This window comes from Pimephales promelas, chromosome 12 (assembly GCF_988280905.1).
Source record: "Pimephales promelas chromosome 12, fPimPro1.hap1.1, whole genome shotgun sequence".
Taxonomy (NCBI): domain Eukaryota; kingdom Metazoa; phylum Chordata; class Actinopteri; order Cypriniformes; family Leuciscidae; genus Pimephales; species Pimephales promelas.
Window position 1 is genome coordinate 35,308,896 of NC_142780.1, and position 19,610 is coordinate 35,328,505.

Sequence of the window (19,610 nt, forward strand, 5' to 3'; positions counted from 1 at the left end):
AGCCATAATCATCAAAATTATAACAAATAAAGGCTTGAAATATCTCACTTTGCATGTAATGAGTCTATATAATATATTAGTTTCAGCTTTTAAGTTGAATTACTGAAATAAATGAACTTTTGCACGATTCATTTTTCGAGTTTCACCTGTATATATTATTCAGATTTATTTATATACTTTTGCATTTGCTGTAATTAAATTCTGAGGTGTGTAATTGTCTGAGCTGCTGAAAAGCCTGTGATATGTGTGTTATTTTAGTGTTGCAGGACTCCTGAGGGCCACCAGAGCGCAGTGTGAGATCAGATGAAGATCAGTGTGAAGCGGAGCAGCTCGTGTCACACAGTAAGACTGTGTTCAGAACAGCATGCTAACATACTACTCTTATTATGCATGCATGCATGCATACATTACTGTTATGTATCCCACAATCCAAATATGATCAACATGATCCTCCATTTGAACATGCATATTTTAGACTGGCAAACGTGAAGAATTTCTACTCAAAGTTTGATAACAATGGAAAACTTACTTTTTAATTTAGAAATGACAACTGGATATCACTGAATTAAACATGCAATATGTGGCAACACTCTAACATAAGTTACTATCATTGCATAATTATTAATGCCTTGCAAGTTTGTAGAAGGCAGCATATGGAAAATATTGAGCATTATTCAGAGAAAAACAATCTGGGAAACAGAGCCTAAGGCTGCGTCTCAGTTTGCACTAGGATACTCAGGCAAATCCATACGCAAATGAATGTGCTTAGGTTATGTAAAAAATACTTACTTTTGAGGACACGGCAAGAGAGTTTTTTTTTTTATTATTATTGCTTAAACATAACATTAGATGACATACTTTAAAGCCACGGGAGATACAAAAATACAATAAAGATTAAAAAAATATTTTAAAAAATGTCAGTTTTCACCGACGTCACATTCTGGGCGGTAACCCGGATGAGCGGCCATTATGGAGGCACTCGGATGTAAACAACAGCATGGACTGCACGAGCGATGTAAGTTATGTACTACTGAACACATTGTTACACTAAAAAACACAGAAAAAAACATGGTATGTGCGAAATCATATAGAGAAGGACTTATCAAGCAGGAGAGAGCGCAATATTTTGACAAACTAAAGTTAATATGTGGTAAAGGTCCGAACGAGCTAGCTTCTCTAGCCCGTAGCTACTGCAATTCTTCCTTCCGACATACGCTCAGATTGTCAGTCCAAAAAAGCACATGAAATCCGTTTCAAGCTACATCCATGTGTGGTTTGAAATTTTATTCAAAAATACCAGGACGTATGCCTCAGTCTGAACGATCGGATTTCGGGTGGTAAGTTATGCGACTCTCACGCCACATAAAATGTAAACGTCACTCAGTGGTTGTTAGAGGAGACATGCTGCAAGTCGCTGCCGAAACAATGCTGTGTTGTTGAAAGGTGCCGGACGAGCAGAAAAAATATTATTTCTGAAACGTATATTGAAACCGGCGCAGAAAAAAGCTGTAACGTTACATAACAGCCTCCTACCCCTCCATCAGTGTCAAATATCAGTTCCGTATTGCCCGAGAGCTGTGAAAAACAGTGTGTACATCATTTTAGATAATTTTTATTATAATGCGCTTTTCAATGCGTGATGATTATTTGTACTATTTTAGTATTCAAATTAGCATGCATGCTAATTCTGAGAGCTGCTCGACTAGCTTTATGAAATATGGAGCAAATGCTTTTACTTGTATAGTAGAACACGGATGCAATCATTTCTGTGCCCTCTAGTTGCACCAAAAACGTCCTCCACACCACACTGGTTCAACAAGTAGCCTACTATTTGCAGAAGAATTACACACTTGTCTTTTGAGCAAACGTGTGCTTTAATGACTAATAAAATGCAGGGTTAAAATGCATAAAGCTACAGTATATGAGATATAAAAAAAAAAACGTTCATCACTAACCAGCTGTCCAGATGATAGAGTGGCAGTTGTGAGTTGTAAAAATGTTTATGAAGCAAATTAAAGTGTATTACTTCCTGTCCTCAAACACCGAGTCATATAATTCAACACCAGTCAGACAGTGTAATCTTAACATTATTCATTTATATGATAATATGTATTTATATTCTGAATTAGCTTTTATTGTCAATTGTTTGTGATTTAATTATATTAAAAAAATTCTAAATTATTTATATAAAAAAATTAATTATATAAAAAAAATACATAAAATGTGAAGTGTCGCACAGGGAATTGTGGGAATGTAAATTTACGTTTTTTCCCTGCAAGTGTTTTTTTTTAGTTTCAAAAACTGTACATTTAACTGTACATTTTATTTTACAGTAAAATTACATTAAATGTACCATGAGATCTATCACAGTTATTTACCGTATGTAGTACGGAAATTTTCTGTTAACCATTTAAGTTTTGTGCTGTAGCATTTTTACAGTCTTTTACTGTTAAAATCATGATTATTTTTTGCATGTACTGCAGTATACAGGGCATAGAGTAATGAAAAATAAAAAATGAGGGTACATACATGCAAACTGAAGCATTGAGAACTTTTTAAGTGTACAGACTGTTTAATAAGAAGATATTTTATGAAGACAGTCCACTTCGCGTATACAGGCGGGAGCCATCTTTGGAAAACAGTCTCGATAAGTCGAACCACGAACCAAATATAACTGTCTTCTAAACAGTTTTTAGAGATAAACCTCTTTACATTCGATTACCATGAAAACAAATCTCAGAGAACGGTCAACTAGGTACTAATGTGTTATTAAACCAAAGGTTCATTTTGCGTCGGAGTTGTCCTTTAAATTCAATAAGCCTATAGCTTTAATGAAACTCTACAGCTTGTTCAATGTTCAATGGATATTCTAATAGAGAAAGAGAAGCGCAAAACTCATGGCGTGTCCTGCATTAAACAGACTCTCTCACACACAAGCTGATTTAGCATTCAGCAGGCACAATAGCTGAGCATCTTGAAAGGCAAATTAAATGAGTAATTATGTAGTTCGTAAATGTACTAAACACTGTGTCCTTTTGGGTCAAACGTTTCTATTGTTGTTTGGGATTTCACATCATTACCGGTGAGCGGCACAAACACACACACATGCGCTCAGGTCCTGGTTGAAGAAAGGGCCACACTGTTGGTTGACCAGAACAAGCCGTTATTGTGTTGGTGAATGAGAAATGCTGTTAGTTTTCTTGAGGTCTTGTGACTTTGTTAATGGCTGACCTTAAGAAACCTCAACCCTCCGCCCAACCTTTGGGAAAACTTGCTTAAACAGCTTGCAGAGCCAAATCCAAATCACCCAAACGAGGAATAATTAAACCAGCAGGAAAAATACAACCTGCTTTTGTCTGTTCTTGATCTTTCACAATTCAGGGGCAATTTCTCATTTAAATATTTATGTTTCTGATTACATAGACAAATGACACAATTGTTGACATGCAGGAAGAATTTCGATCTATAAAATGAATGTGGATTGCATGGTATTTGCAGTGCTGTGAGTATTTGCAGTGCATTTCTGTATTTGATTGCATTGTGAGTATTTGCAGTGTTGTGAGTATTTGCAGTGCATTTCTGTATTTGGTTGCGTTGTGAGTAGGGATGGGCAACGATTAATCACATCCAAAATAAAAGTTTGTGTTTACATGATATATGTGTGTGTAGTGTGTATAATTAATTTGTATATATAAATACACAGAAATGAATGTATATATTTAAGAAATATTTGCATGTATATACTTAATATTTATTTATACATAATTAATATTATATATAAATATAAATATTTGATGTATTCATTAATTACACATTTTTCTTAAATATATACATGCATGTGTGTGTATTTATATAAATTAATTATGCACACCACACACACATATATAATGTAAACGCAAACTTTTATTTTGGATGTGATTAATCGTGATTAATCGTTGCCCATCCCTAGTTGTGAGTATTTGCAGTGCATTTCTGTATTTGGTTGTGTTGTGAGTATCTGCAGTGCATTTCTGCATAGCTTAGATGATTCCCGATAATTTGATGAGAAACTAGTTGGATCGTATTGAAACATGTTGACTTGTGAATGTAGACTCGTTGTAGAGATCTTTACTGAAACTCTAGAGAAGACCTGTGAGATCACTTTTTCGTCTGAAAAAAAAGTTGAGAAACAGGAGTTTTAGGCAAACATTTCAATTTACTCTCCATTTAATGTAGTTGCTTTATAGAAGAAACCATTGAGAAATGAAAGAAATTTCAGTTTGTAACTTTGTATTTTTTATGTGGGAAAATGTAAAAAGACATTGTCTTCTCTCAGTCTTGTGCACGTTCATAAATCAGGCATAATTAAGTCCCATCTCAAATATTTCTCTTAAAAATCTTTATAATTGACCTGAAATAAAAGTTAATAAGTCAGTATATGTAAAATGAATATGGATAACAGCTCAGATCATTTGGTGAGAGTTGTTTGAGTTCATCTTGAGATCTTATTTTGACTCATTTACAAACTGGAATCTTGACGAATCGAAACAAGACTTCTGGTGTCTTTTTATATTTGGGAAGCGAAATTTTTTTGCTGTGTGTTTCTGTATTTGTTTGTCTTGTGAGTATTTGCAGTTTGTTTCTGTATTTGATTGTGTTTTGAGTATTTGCAGTGTGTTTCTGTTCGGTTGTGTTGTGACTATTTACAGCGCGTTTCTTTATTTAGTTGTGTTGTGAGTATTTACATTGTGTTTCTGTATTTAGATTATTTGCAGTGTGTTTTGTATTCGCTTGCGTTGTGAGTTTGTAGTGTGTTTCTGTATTTGGTTGTGTTGTGAGTATTTGCAGTGTGTTTCTGTTCGGTTGTGTTGTGACTATTTACAGCGCGTTTCTGTATTTAGATTATTTGCAGTGTGTTTGTATATTTGGTTGCATTGTGAGTATTTGCAGTGGGTTTCTGTATTTGGTTGTGTTGTATTTACATTAGAGCCAGACCGATATATCGGCAGACCGATATTATCGGCCGATATTTGGCATTTTCCTAACTATCGGTATCGGCAGTTATAATGGCCGATAAATGAATACTTCAAAAATAAAATAAAAATGGACGAAACACGCTTGAACCATGTCATGAGTGTTGGAGTTGTATAGTTTGTCCACCAGAGGGCACTCTACACCGTCCCTGTTGGCAACACTCGTTGAGTTGGGCACGAGACATACATTGCTTGAATAACAATTAAAAGATCATCCCCATCAGTTCTCTTAACTCAAATAAGCATGACAAAATTTGTGCAATTTGCAGTATGACATTATCCATTACTACATTATGGCTCATCATAGACTAACTAACCACAAAGCTAGCTAATGCAACTCCCATCAGTCTGTTCTGTTGTGACAATTAAAGAAACAAGTTTCTTTTTAAAATGCATTAGCATATTATTTTAGTTAAAACTCATAAATAACTACAAATAACTAATGTTAGGGAAATCTGTTAATGTTGTGTTGTGCGTTTCTGAAAAAAATAAATAAAATAAATATCGGCCGATATATCGGAATATCGAATTTTAAAACCCAAAAATATTAGTATCGGTATATCGGCCTTCAAAATCCTTTATCGGTCGGGCTCTAATTTACATTGTGTTTTTTGTATTTGGTTGCTTTGTGACTATTTGCAGTGCAAGACACTAGAATCAAGCAATCTGGATCTTCTCAGGAGAAAGCTGCTGTATTCTCAGTGGCCTTTATATGAGAAGAGCTTATTTAACAGTGCAGAAATAGGCCACCATTAGCCATGTAAGAGCTCGTATGCGCTATTTGCTGGTTGTTTTTGTCCAGCCTCGAGGTCCATGTCCCGGTCATGATCCCAGCAGGGACACAATCTGCGTCTGAAGTGCAGAAGGTGCCACAACAACACAACCCGTTATAGAGAGACTCGGAGGGGTTAGTTAAGAAGCAAGCCGAGCATGAGGTGCTCAACTCATGAAAACATGCCAGAGTCTTTCTCTGTCGCCCACTCCAACCAGAGGAGGCTTTTAAATGACATGTCACCATCACCGTTTCTATTTTCTCAAGCGAAAAAGATTTCAAATGTATTCTGTTGAGTTTAAATAGGAAATTTCAACAATGACTCAAACCCTGTGTAGATTTGCCAAGCTTCTGCATGTCAGAGAGCTCAAACCATTTCACTCCCAAGATAATTGGTATATGTCCAGAGCTTTATTGTGCCAAAAGCATGTTTACCAAAGCGACCGATAAGTCATGAAATGTTGGAGGATGATTTTAATTTGAGCAGCCTTTCATTTTAGTTACATTTACACAAGATATAGTTATTTTTGAGCGCCTCCACCCGGCTAAACACTTTTTAGACATTTAAATAACCATGATATAACAAGCTGAATCAAATATGCTTTATACTGAATGTCACACAAACAAACGGGTCTCTGGTCTCGTCGTATCCACTTAAATTTAAAACACATAACCAAATAAAAGTATGTAACAGTCAAAAATGTATTTAAAATGAAGGGTTTCCAAGCCCAAATATTTGCTTTGTGTGCATCATAAAGCTCGCTCAAATAAAAATATTAAATATTAATTAGTTAATTAATTAGTTAATAATTAAAATATTAAATATTGTTTGCTGTTGCGACATCTTTGATGTTAGATCTCATTAGCTTCTGCGTGTCTCATGACCGTCAACTTTCTAATTATTATGTTTTTCACTTTGTAGTTAGCGTGCATTATATTCTTCCAAATGTGAAGAAGTATTTTTCCATTCATTTCTCCCATTGGGATTAATACATTTATTTATACACACAAACACTCTCGATTATGTCATTCGCAGTGCTTCATGGGAGTGGGCGGAGCTAAAGAGCTATTTTGGAGCATGTTGCTTTTTTTCGACTTTGATTGTTGGCATTTTTGCACAGCATCATGGGTAATGCAGTTTTTCACCCTGAATTTCACAAGTTTATTTCAAAGAATAAGCTGAGATAATGTGGGCCGACAGCGAAAGCAAATATCATCGATTGACTTCAAAGAGTAACTAAACACTAAACCAACTTTTTTTAGTTAATGATCTGTAAGAATGGATCTTTATTAATACCAGTCATTGATTCGAGTAACTTTTTTGACATTTGTTTATAAAGTGTTCTATTTCTACAATATATGGTGTAAAAACGTCTTAGTGCTGCCCTCTTCAGGTTGAACGGTGGCTACTGCAGTTGAATTTTCCTATTGGATGGTCCTCACTTCGTGACGTACGCAGGTTTCAGCTCACCACGCGGTATAAAAACCATCTTGTGTCGTCAAAACCACTGTAGGGAGTCAGGAATTGGAATTGTGAGTATTGAAAACGACCAGGATAGAGTGTTTTAGCATCTATTTCGTCCCCTCTATCTCCGCTGGGGTCCGCCCACTTTTTCAGCATTTTCAAATATTGCCAGTGGGTGGAGTCAGGCTCTGACCAGGGGTTTAGTTACCCTTTAAAGGTTTATAAGTTACCGTTAAAAATCAATTTCCCTGTGGAGAAAATGAAAGGAGTGTTACTTCTGGACCCAGACCTTTGCACTCTATATCTGCAGATATAACGATCTAAATCGTTGACTTATCGGACGGCTTGGTCCACGAAGATCTGAGCCGCTATTCATTCATTTGAAAGCTCTATAGTTTTACTGTAAGTCTAGGCAAGGCAAGATTATCTATAAAGCACATTTCATACACTACGATAATTCAAAGTGAAATCATGCAAGGACAATTAAAACCATTATAAAAGGAATTAAAAGAGATGTGGCTCAGTTGTGTATTTCTTAAAGGTAGAATAAACGTAAAACAATGGAGAACCCATTTCATCTTCTGAAATGTCGATCATAGCAGCAGTGAAATGGAGGTCAGATTCACTCAGAATGAAACCATGTCGTGAAAATGATACCGTATCGGTTGTGCGAGAGACCCCTGTGAACTCGGCTGTTTGCTGGGAAATGATTGATTGGTTTGCAGAAAATGTCCATGCGAGTGGATCCATCTCGTCTGACGGCCTCATTTGAGCTTAATTGTTTCTTATGCTTTGTTGCAGCTGCTCAGAGAGAGCAATATAACAACATGCATAATAGGGATGGGCAACTATTAATCGCGATTAATCGCATCCAAAATAAAAGTTTGTGTTTACATGATATGTGTGTGTGGTGTGTGTATAATTATTTTGGATATATACTAACACATGCATGTATGTGTTCTTAATATATCAAATATTTATATTTATACATAATATTAATTATGTATAAATATATATAAAGTATATACATGCAAATATTTCATAAATATGCACCACACACACATATATCATGTAAACACAAACTTTTATTTTGGATGCGATTAATCACGATTAATCGTTGCCCATCCCTAATACATAACATCAAACCGCTCTGTTTAATTTGATTTTGAAGAACATATGAATCAAACAAGTGTCTTTCGCGACAACACTTTGACTGTTTGTAACAAAACACTTAAAGTATTGGCCTGGACATGGGCTGATGTTCTCCTCTGTGTTTGTATATCTTGTTCTGTGCGATGCGATTGTTGACTGGTTCTGTTACATGTCTTGTTCACTCACAGACATGATCCAATGCAGATCTTGAACCCTGTGGTAGGCATCCATCAACTATGGCATAAGCTATGGCATCTCTTTGAGGTAACTAAAGTATGTTCTCTTACTTTTAGCTTTTGTTTGTTTAAACTACTAACCTAAGCGTGAGGATTGTGAAGCTTGAAGGCATGACAGTGATTCACCTCAGTGTGCATGTTGTGGCTTCTGCCGCTGATGTATAAGATAAACCTCACCACAGTGCCATCATCACTATTGGGAAATATTCTTTGATTTCTTGCCGTTGTAAAATGCACATTCAGCAAGTTTTTATGTCTAGGCTATAGTGGACAAGTATGAACTTGCAGAGAGATGAGCTTTAATCTTTGACTATGACTGTTTATTCAATGATGTTCGTCACACAAGATGAACTTGCACACACACACTCACGGTTATTATGCATTAATGCTGTTCACTTTTGAACTCATTTTTGAAAATTATAAATAAGTCACTTTTGCTTCAGTGGTCTATTAGTATTATAATATAACAATGTTTCTATTTTCTTTACTCCCTGAACGTTTTTTGGACGCAACATTGTCAGTAAATCGTCCGCTGGTTTAAAAGGCCCATTAACCAGGAGCGGTAAAAAAATTAAATTTACAGTAAAATACCGTAAGCTATGGTTGCCAGTATTTTACCGTAAAAAATATGGTGGCAACCTTTTATGTTTTACGGTACTTAAATTTATGGGCAAAAAAATGTAAAGAAAACCTGTGAAATTTACGGTAAGAAAACGTCAGCTTGGATGCCAGTATTTTACCGTTTAAATTACAAAAAAGATAAGATTCATGAAATTGAAAAAATTAAGTTATTTGAACTTGAAAATTCCACATACCTTATTTTTTTCTATTATGCATGATGGGAGTTATGTTTTGATTAATTTGGCGACACTTTTTTTTCTGATTATTAGTTTTTCTTTTACATTTATAATGTGTTTTGTCTTCAATTTACGTTTTCAACTTAAATTCTGGTCTTCCTGCCACTCGCATAACAGTATCTCACGTAAATCATCCTGTTTACATCTTTAACACGTAACAATATGAACTAAACTGAATTTAATAAACTCAACTAAACTTGGAGTCCATGATTGACTCCTTTAGTCAATGAGTAAAAAAACGTTGAGTGCAGAATTGGCATAAAAAAAGAAAATGCATCATCTTTTTACTGGAAAACATGTCCAAGGTACTGATTAAGAAAATGATGTGCAACGTTAAAAATAGCGTACATTAGAGTGACATGCAGCAGATGTTGACGTGATATTTATGGACTGGGAAGTGATCCTGGGTTTGGTTGACCTAATTTATGCAGCCTGAAAACCCTTAAACGGCTTTGAATTATAAAAATGTGATGTGTTACATGTGTGCCAGGTTATAGAGATGTGTTTTTAGTCAAGATTTAAAATGACAGAGTGTGTCAACACATGCAAGAGTTGATTATTTGTTGATTTTGATTTACTAGGTATTATCAACTGGCCAGAATTTTGAGATTGCAATAGACGCGAGGGATTATAATGCTATGCAAGAATTTAAAATGTGTTCAATGTTTAATAGGGAGCCAATGCAGTGTTGACAGAACCGGGCTAATATGGTCATACTTCCTGGTGCTGAACTCGAGCTGCTGCGTTTTGGACCAGCTGGAGTTTGTTTATTATGCATGCAGGGCAACCACTCATAAGAGCATTTCAATAATCTAGCCTTGAGCTCATGAATGCATGAACTAACTGTCCCGCATAAATAAGCAACATTAATCATGTGAATGTTTTTGATGCTCTTTTTGGATCATCTGAGGTCAGTTTGTGCTGGGAATGCTAGTTTTAACTTGTTTGTTTTATAATTTGCAAAACAAAGAACACAGCATTAGGCCGTGTATCCACCAAAGCGTTTTTCCACGCGCCTGGCGTATGTTTTCAATTGTTTTCAATGGGAGCGCCGCGTTTTTAAACGACATGAGCGTACCGAGGCGCTGAGCGGTTTTTTTTTTACACTGAAGCGTTTTTTTACTGGTCGCTGGGAGTTGAAAAATGTTCAACTTTGGATAAAACGCAGCGCTCATCACTGTCACCTTTTACCCAGCCGTCCAATCACAGTGGAGGAGGGGCGGGACTAATACCACACCGACCAACTGGCACAACCATAGATATGTATATAAAGGCTAGATGTGTTACGGCGGAGTTTCCATCGTCATCACCGGCGGCCATCTTGTCACAGACAAGCTGATGTAAGATGAGTGGTCAGCACGAACACAAATATCTCGTTGAAATCTTGACGGATTTACAAACGGTTTGGTTTCTTACAAACGTTATTAACGTGGCGATGATTATTTATTTATACACTTTTTATTCATAAGTATGCAGTGTCATAACTACATCTCTGACGTTTATAACAAAACAAACCGTTTGAAAATCGGTAGAAAATTTAGCAAGTGATGGTCATTTAAAAAGTACATGTACTATTAACACAATGTTACGAGTGAACGAGCTGCCTGTGACAAGATGGCCGCCAGGTGCAGACGTCGACCTCCATTGGCCAGCAGCGTGGACGACACATCTAGCCTTTATATAGATATCTATGGTCACAACATTCAACTGCTGCAGATATTCTGTATCATAGCAACGGAAAAAACGCTGCGCTGCCAAAACGCTCTCAAGCGTCCAAAGCACGGCGTTTTCAGCTGGCTAGAAACGCTTTGGTGGACACACGGCCTTAAAGTCCTAAAGCATTGAAGACAATAAATGTATCCCTTTAAAGTCACCTTTGATCACCAAAAAAAATCCTTAAAATATCTTGAACGTAACTCGACACCCTTGCCTTATTTATTATACGTGGTTCTATGAATATGCAAATAAGCCCCGCCTCCCCCGTCAGAAACACCAGCGATTTCAAACTGTGTTTTTGAGAGAGTTTTTCTTTGGTTCACTGCAGTTTTAAGGAGGAAATACTCAACAATGCTGTCCACTTATGAACTACACATGGTTTACGCGTATTAAAAACACCACATAGACGTATAAACAACATTAAAAGCTTGATTTAATATTGGTAAGACTTTGGTGAGTGTTGTGAGGGGCGTCACATCGTTGTGAAATCTTGAACAGCCGATGGGTTTTGATGAAGGGTTTCCTCTAAACGCCACATTAGGGAGGTTAATCCAAATGAATTCAGTGGAGCATGTCCGTCTCAAACCTTCCCAGGTGTCCCCAACAACAGTCCCCGATGTCCCGGGGGTTTTTCCATTGCTTTCCACAAATCGTAATGTAATCAATAGTAATGCCTTCAGAGCGTCATGTCATCGAGTGAAAAATCGGTGCTGGTTCTCCGGGGTTGCTATAGATCTCTCAGGATGGGTCGTGTTCAAACGCACCCGTCTGAGGGAGATCTATTGGGTAATAACACTAGAGATTCTCGTCGCAATCATTATTGCGATTGCTGTTACGCAAGCTCATGAGCAAGAGCCAAGTGTGATTCATCTAATGGCTGGAAGGTAAACAGAGGTAGAGCTTGTATATCATCTCTTTCGGGTGTCATTACTGTGTACTTTAGAGTCCAGCGAGCGCCAGAGACCCGTGATTTAATGATCTTTCACACACACGACAGACGCTGCGTTCACTGACTCTCTCTGTTGGCCTTACCTGGACGCATTCTTATGCTGAAAGGACAGTCTAGAGTTTAATAGAATAACTGTAAATCCAATATAAGTGGAATCTCATTAAACATTTCAGCAAATACTCAGGTTTATATATTACCAGTCAAAGGTTTGGTGTCGGGAAGGCTCGGTTTTAGATTGTTACAAAACAAGTCCTAAAAATATAATGAAGAAACATTACAAACACAAAAACAAACATGAGAAGCAGCACAACCGCTTTCAACATTATGGTAATAATAATAATAATAATTTCTTGAGCATCAAATCATCATATTAGAGTGATTTCTGAAGGGTCGTGTGACACTGAAGACTTGAGTAATGATGCTTAAAATCACAGGAATAAAATAAATTACACTTTACTTATTTTAAAAAGTTTGTGCACTGTGCATAATTATTTTGTATATATATATATATATATATATATATATAAAATGTACAGGAAATACACACATGCATGTATATTTAAGAAAAAAATATTATTTATATATAAAATATTTATATTTATATATATATAATATAAATTATATTTAAATCTATATACTTGAAAATATTTTCTAAATATATACAAGCATGTGTGTGTTTATACATATATATATATAAAATAATTATACACAGTGCACTCACATATATTATGTAAACACAAACTTTTATTTTGGATGCGATTAATCGTTTGAAAGTCCTATTTTTTTTTTTTTTTTTTAGCAAAGTCTGATGTTCTCCAAGCCTGTATTTGTTTAATAAAAAATACAGTAAAAAAAAAAAAAAAAAACGTGAATATTGTGAAATATTACAATTTAAAATAATGCATGTGTGTATTTACTGTACATTATATATATATATATATATATATATACAAAATAATTATGCACAGTGCACCCACATATAGTATGTAAGCACAAACTTTTATTTTGTATGCGCATAATCGTTTGACAGCCCTAAAAAATATTAGGCCCCAAACTTTTGAGTGGTGTGTGTGTGTGTGTGTATCACAATTGCGAAAAAAAAAAAGTTCTGGTTTTAAAAATAGACTATATGAAATATTTATGAAATGAAGCCTTTAATTGTTGTTGTTGTTGTTTTGGCTTTGTGATATTTCCAGCTGGAATGAGTGCAATTAGAAACTATAAAGAGTTAAATCATGTAATTCTCAAGGTTTATTTCAGAGCATTGGGTCTTAACAGAGTTAAACAAAACTGATATTCTCTTTGGAAATATCACCCACTCCTTAAATGGTTAACTATAATTATAAATACACAATAACAGCACTGAAATGTATAAACAAATGAGTTTTTCTCTGTTTAATCTCTGGTCACAACGTGTAAATCCAATGGAAGTGGCTCAATGGTGGATTGGCACAATGAGAAGAGCAGTGGAATGAGCTGGAGACAAACACTCACAAACTAGAAGCAACTTGTTGGGTTAAAAAAGGCAAAACTTCAGCAACAAGGCAGAATCATATCTGAACCGTCTCCAATCATACATGTACTACTTCGTTTCCAGGAATGCTTGACATACAGTATTCAGTTCACTCTCACAGACCAGTAAATACAGCTGATTAATACAAGTTTTCAGTATTGTTGTGGACAATGTTGGAGTCAAAAAGGTGTGTTTGGAAATCAAAATATTTTTTCATCAGCAAGTCACTTTGAATTAAAGCATCCACTAATGCTTCATGGCCAACACCCGTTCACTTGTACAGAAGCTGCTGGTCATATCTCAAACTGGACACATCCTCAAATCCCTCCTGCATTTATACAAATAATTAAAAAAGCCCATCTAAGATCCTGTTCTGTACAAGCAAATAAAATATGAGCTCTTTAAAACATCCATTTCTCTTAACAAAATAATCTGATCCATTAAAAGTTCACATAGCAAAAAAGGTAACAGATCTCCATATATATATATATATATTTATATATATTTATACTGTATATACACACACATACTATTTTGGCAGACAGAACGCAAAGTAGTTCTTTATTGTAAACAGCTCTCGTCTTTCCTCGCACGACCTCTCGGCTCCAGTTCTGATTCCTCTTAACGTTTGTGCTTGTAGGAAGGCCTTTGAGAAACACTCGCCGACACTCATCGACACCCACCTGATCCCGGGACACGGGAACGTGAAGTAGACGAATCGTCCTGAGATCTTTCCAAGTGTGTCCGGGGATCGCGCTGACCCGGGGGGAGAGAGGATTTATGGGATTTCTCCTCAGTTCTCCTGGTCTGTGAGGTCCTCCTCCACGGCTGCTTTCTCCGGGATGGCCTCCAGACTGGGACGGCCCCTGGACTGAGGCCCCGCTCCTCCTTTGGACAGGTTACAGGTGAGAGCGGCGTAGTGGATCTGTTTCAGGTTTTCCAGCACTTCCGCCCGGGCGTGTTTCAACAGATCGGCCTGACCCTGAGAACACGAGCAGAGACGAGGGAGAGTTCACACACGACGGCACACTAGTGTACTAGTGGGAATCACACGCATGCATACACTTCATTATATATATACACACACACACGCACATACATACATTCATACATAAATGTATGTGTATTTGTACTGTGTATAATTATTTTGTATATATAAATACACACATGTGCATGTATATATTTAAGAAAAAATGGTCATTTATATAAATACAATATTTATACAGTATGTATGTTTATATATATGTAATACAAATGATATATAAATACAGTAGATACATGCAAATATTTCTTAAATATATACATGCATGTGTGGGAATTTATATATACACAAAATAATTATACATATAATTATAAGTATGATAATACAATAATATTGTAATTATTATGTATATGTATATACACACACTCGGTCACACACACACAAACACTCTGTCTCGGTCACACACACACGGTCGCTCTCACTCACTCACACACACACACTCTCTTTCGCACACACACACATGCACACTCTCTCGCTCAGACACACACACATACACACACTCACTCTCTCTCACACATGCTCACTCACTCGCTCTCTCTCACACACACACACACACACACACACACGCACGCGCGCGCTCACTGTCACACGCACGCTCTCTCTTTCTCACACATGCTCACTCACACTCTCTCACACACACGCTCTCTCTTTCGCACACACACACACATGCACTCTCTCTCGCTCAGAAACATACACACACTCATTCTCTCTCACACACACTCACTCACTCGCGCACTCACACACACTCTTTCTTGCTCACACACACGCTCTCTCTTTCGCTCACACACTCGCTCTCTCTAACAGACACGCGCACACACACGCACTCTCTCTCGCGCGCTCTCACACACACGCATACGCTCTCGCTCACACAGACTCTTTCTCTCGCTCACACACACACACACGCTCTCTCTTTCGCTCACACACTCGCTCTCTCTAACAGACACACACACACACATGCACTCTCTCTCGCTCAGAAACATACACACACTCATTCTCTCTCACACACACTCACTCACTCGCGCACTCACACACACTCTTTCTTGCTCACACACACGCTCTCTCTTTCGCTCACACACTCGCTCTCTCTAACAGACACGCGCACACACACGCACTCTCTCTCGCGCGCTCTCACACACACGCATACGCTCTCGCTCACACAGACTCTTTCTCTCGCTCACACACACACACACGCTCTCTCTCTCGCTCACACACTCGCGCTCTCTAACACACGCACACACACGCACTCTCTCTATCACACACGTTCACTCACTCTCTCTCGCACACTCACACACACATGCGTACGCTCTCACTCACACACACTCTTTCTCTCGCTCACACACTCTCACTCACTCGCGCGCTCACATACACGCGTGCGCTCTCACTCACACACTCGCTCTCTCTAACACACACGCACTCTCTCTCGCATGCACACACACACGCGTACGCTCTCGCTCACACAGACTCTTTCTCTCGCTCATACACACACACGCGCTCTCTCTTGCTCTCACACTCGCGCTTTCTAACACACACACACACACTCTCTCTCTCTTGCTCACACACACACACGCTCTCTCTCGCTTACACACTCGCTCTCTCTAACACACACACACTTGCTTTCTCTCTCTCACACACACACACTAAAGAACATCACAATTTTGTTGAGATCAAAACTAAGAAGAATGTGAGTGTATTCGGTGTGATCAATAGTGCTCGCACATATTTCAGACATAATGATGAAAACATCAGGTGATATTATATATCTTGGCTGAGCCTTTGTGATTGGACAACTTGAATAACAGCCTGGTGTAAATCAATCAGACACATTAACCATTTAATTATCATTGATGTCTTTAAGCAAACCAAATCGCCTCCTTAACAGTGTTTAATGCAATCGATTCTGTCCAGCTGGAGCGTCTCAGGTTTAAATGAGCTGGGATTAAACATCTTATTTCCAATGGTGTGCATGTGTGTAGATATACATTTAATGATTTATTTCATTTTTTAAAAAATCATTTACTCACCCTCATGTCCTTTTAAGTGATTTTCTAATTCCATTTAATGTGAGAAATACTTTTTTACAAAGTTGGTTTCTAAGTTCTGGTGAATGGTCATATTCAAAATCTAAGAGCCAGAGATAATGATGCATTCATTTGCATATTAAATAGTGACTGGTCTTGCATCCATTTCCTCATCTATAGCTGTCTTTATACTGCAGGATTTCTTGAATGAAATACCCCAGTTAACGGTGCGGTTTTGATTTCTACTACTTGCTGTGCAACTTCCTATTAAACAAATGTCCAAAAAACTGCCGCATTGGTTGTGAAAATATTACATATTTAAGATAACATCACAGCATCTTGAAACACATCATTGCATTATATGCAAATCCTCCTCTTAAAGGGGAATAGTCACAGGTGTTAACCGGCGGTGTCATGTTTCATGTTAATCGGCGATTTCATGTTAACCAGCGGTGTCATGTTTCATGTTAACCGGCGGTGTCATGTTTCATGTTAACCGGCGGTGTCATGTTTCGTATTAACCGGCGGTGTCATGTTTCACGTTAACCGGCGGCGGTGTCATGTTTCACGTTAACCGGCGGTGTCATGTTTCCCGGCAACCAGCGGTGTCATGTTTCGCGTTAACCAGCGGTGTCATGTTTCATGTTAACCGGCGGTGTCATGTTTCATGTTAACCGGCGGTGTCATGTTTCGTATTAACCGGCGGGGTCATGTTTCACGTTAACCGGCGGTGTCATGTTTCACGTTAACCGGCGGCGGTGTCATGTTTCACGTTAACCGGCGGTGTCATGTTTCCCGGCAACCAGCGGTGTCATGTTTCGCGTTAACCGGCGGTGTCATGTTTCACGTTAACCGGCGGTGTCATGTTTCACGTTAACCAGCGGTGTCATGTTTCACGTTAACCGGCGGCGGTGTCATGTTTCACGTTAACCGCCGGTGTCATGTTTCCCGGCAACCAGCGGTGTCATGTTTCGCGTTAACCGGCGGTGTCATGTTTCACGTTAACCGGCGGTGTCATGTTTCACGTTAACCGGCGGTGTCATGTTTCACGTTAACCGGCGGTGTCATGTTTCACGTTAACCGGCGGCGGTGTCATGTTTCACGTTAACCGGCGGTGTCATGTTTCACGTTAACCGGCGGTGTCATGTTTCACGTTAACCGGCGGTGTCATGTTTCACGTTAACCGGCGGCGGTGTCATGTTTCACGTTAACCGGCGGTGTCATGTTTCCCGGCAACCAGCGGTGTCATGTTTCGTGTTAACCGGCGGTGTCATGTTTCACGTTAACTGGCGGCGGTGTCATGTTTCACGTTAACCGGCGGTGTCATGTTTCACGTTAACCGGCGGTGTCATGTTTCACGTTAACCGGCGGTGTCATGTTTCACGTTAACCGGCGGCGGTGTCATGTTTCACGTTAACCGGCGGTGTCATGTTTCCCGGCAACCAGCGGTGTCATGTTTCGTGTTAACCGGCGGTGTCATGTTTCACGTTAACTGGCGGCGGTGTCATGTTTCACGTTAACCGGCGGTGTCATGTTTCACGTTAACCAGCGGTGTCATGTTTCACGTTAACCGGCGGTGTCATGTTTCGTGTTAACCAGCGGTGTCATGTTTCATGTTAACCGGCGGTGTCATGTTTCGTGTTAACCGGCGGTGTCATGTTTCATCTGCTCACCTTCAGGATTGTGATGTTCCAGGTGAAGCTCTCGACAGATTTGTGGAGTTTTCTTCCCTTCAGTCCTTCTTTCACCGCCATGTCGTGTAGATTCTCATGAAACTCCATCGCTGAAACGACAGATTTAACGGATCAGAGGAGGACTGGCCTTTAACGGTTTTGAGTTTCTTTTGCTGCATTGTTCGATCAAAAATACAATTTATTGCAACTTAAAGGATTAGTTCACCTCAAAATGAAAATTTCCTGATGATTCACTCAACCCAATGCCATCCAAGATGTCCATGTCTTTCTTTCTTCAGTGGACAAGAAAATAAGTTTTTTGAGGAAAAAAATCTCAGGATTTTCCTCCACGCAATACACTGAAAGAATCTTTTTTCGAGTCATTTCGTTCATTGAATTAACCAAATGACTCGAAAAAAGATTCGTTCATTTTGCCTCACAGAACAGAGCAAGGCGAGCATTTGAGCTTATAAAACTTAAACGTTTTTATTTATTTTTTAAATGAGCGATCGTTTCGCTAGATAAGACCCTTATTTATCGTCTGGTGTCATTTAAAGCCCTTTAAACAGTTTGCACTGAAACTCTCATTTGGACCCCATTGAAGTCCATTATATGGAGAAAAATCCTGGAATGTTTTCATCAAAAACCTTAATTTCTTTTCGACTGAAGAAAGAATGACGTGGACATCTTGGATGACATGGGGGCGAGTAAATTATCAGCAAAAGTTTTTTCAAAAGTGAACTACTCCTTTAATACATGAGCTGTGAGACACAGAATCATTGCAAATAGATTATGTATATTTAATATATCACAAAACTGGACGACCGGACGAGACGATCAAGATGACCAGTGTGAGAGAGTTTGTTTTGACAACTGAAGTTACCAGCGAAGAAACTCTGGGATGTGGGCGCATGTTTGAAACAAACACATTCACGAGTGTATTCTGTAGGTTTGGATTAAAGGCTTGTGGGAGCGTGAGGACGAGGCCTGGTGTGTCACACATCTCCTCATTGTTAGTGCGGGTAAATTGTGAGTTTCTCCTTGAAAACATGGATGGTAAACGCTTGTGACATGATCAGAAACAGGTGTCTGATACAGAAAGAGAAAGAGAGGAATAAAGCGATGAGAAGATGCAGGCGTGGGCACAGCGCACACACACACACACACACCGAATCCTTTCAGACTGCATTAACATCAAGAACACA

General features: G+C 38.3%; 1 protein-coding gene and 1 long non-coding RNA gene across 2 annotated transcripts in view; one reads left to right on the forward strand and one right to left on the reverse strand.

The window, feature by feature from the left end:
- The first annotated feature begins 942 nt into the window (after positions 1-942).
- On the forward strand, positions 943-14,450 carry LOC148977078 (uncharacterized). Its single transcript, XR_016145829.1, has 3 exons — positions 943-1,015; positions 8,590-8,665; positions 14,313-14,450. It is a non-coding gene; the product is annotated as an uncharacterized LOC148977078 (long non-coding RNA).
- Positions 13,393-19,610, reverse strand: part of plcl2 (phospholipase C like 2) — a 118,673-nt gene continuing 112,455 nt past the window's right edge. Inside the window, exons 5-6 of the mRNA XM_089118089.1 lie at positions 18,406-18,515; positions 13,393-14,654 (exon numbers count right to left, since the gene is read on the reverse strand). Of these exons, the coding sequence (XP_088974215.1) occupies positions 14,466-14,654; positions 18,406-18,515 (299 nt within the window). The 3' untranslated portion in view covers positions 13,393-14,465. The remainder of the gene's footprint in view (positions 14,655-18,405; positions 18,516-19,610) is intronic.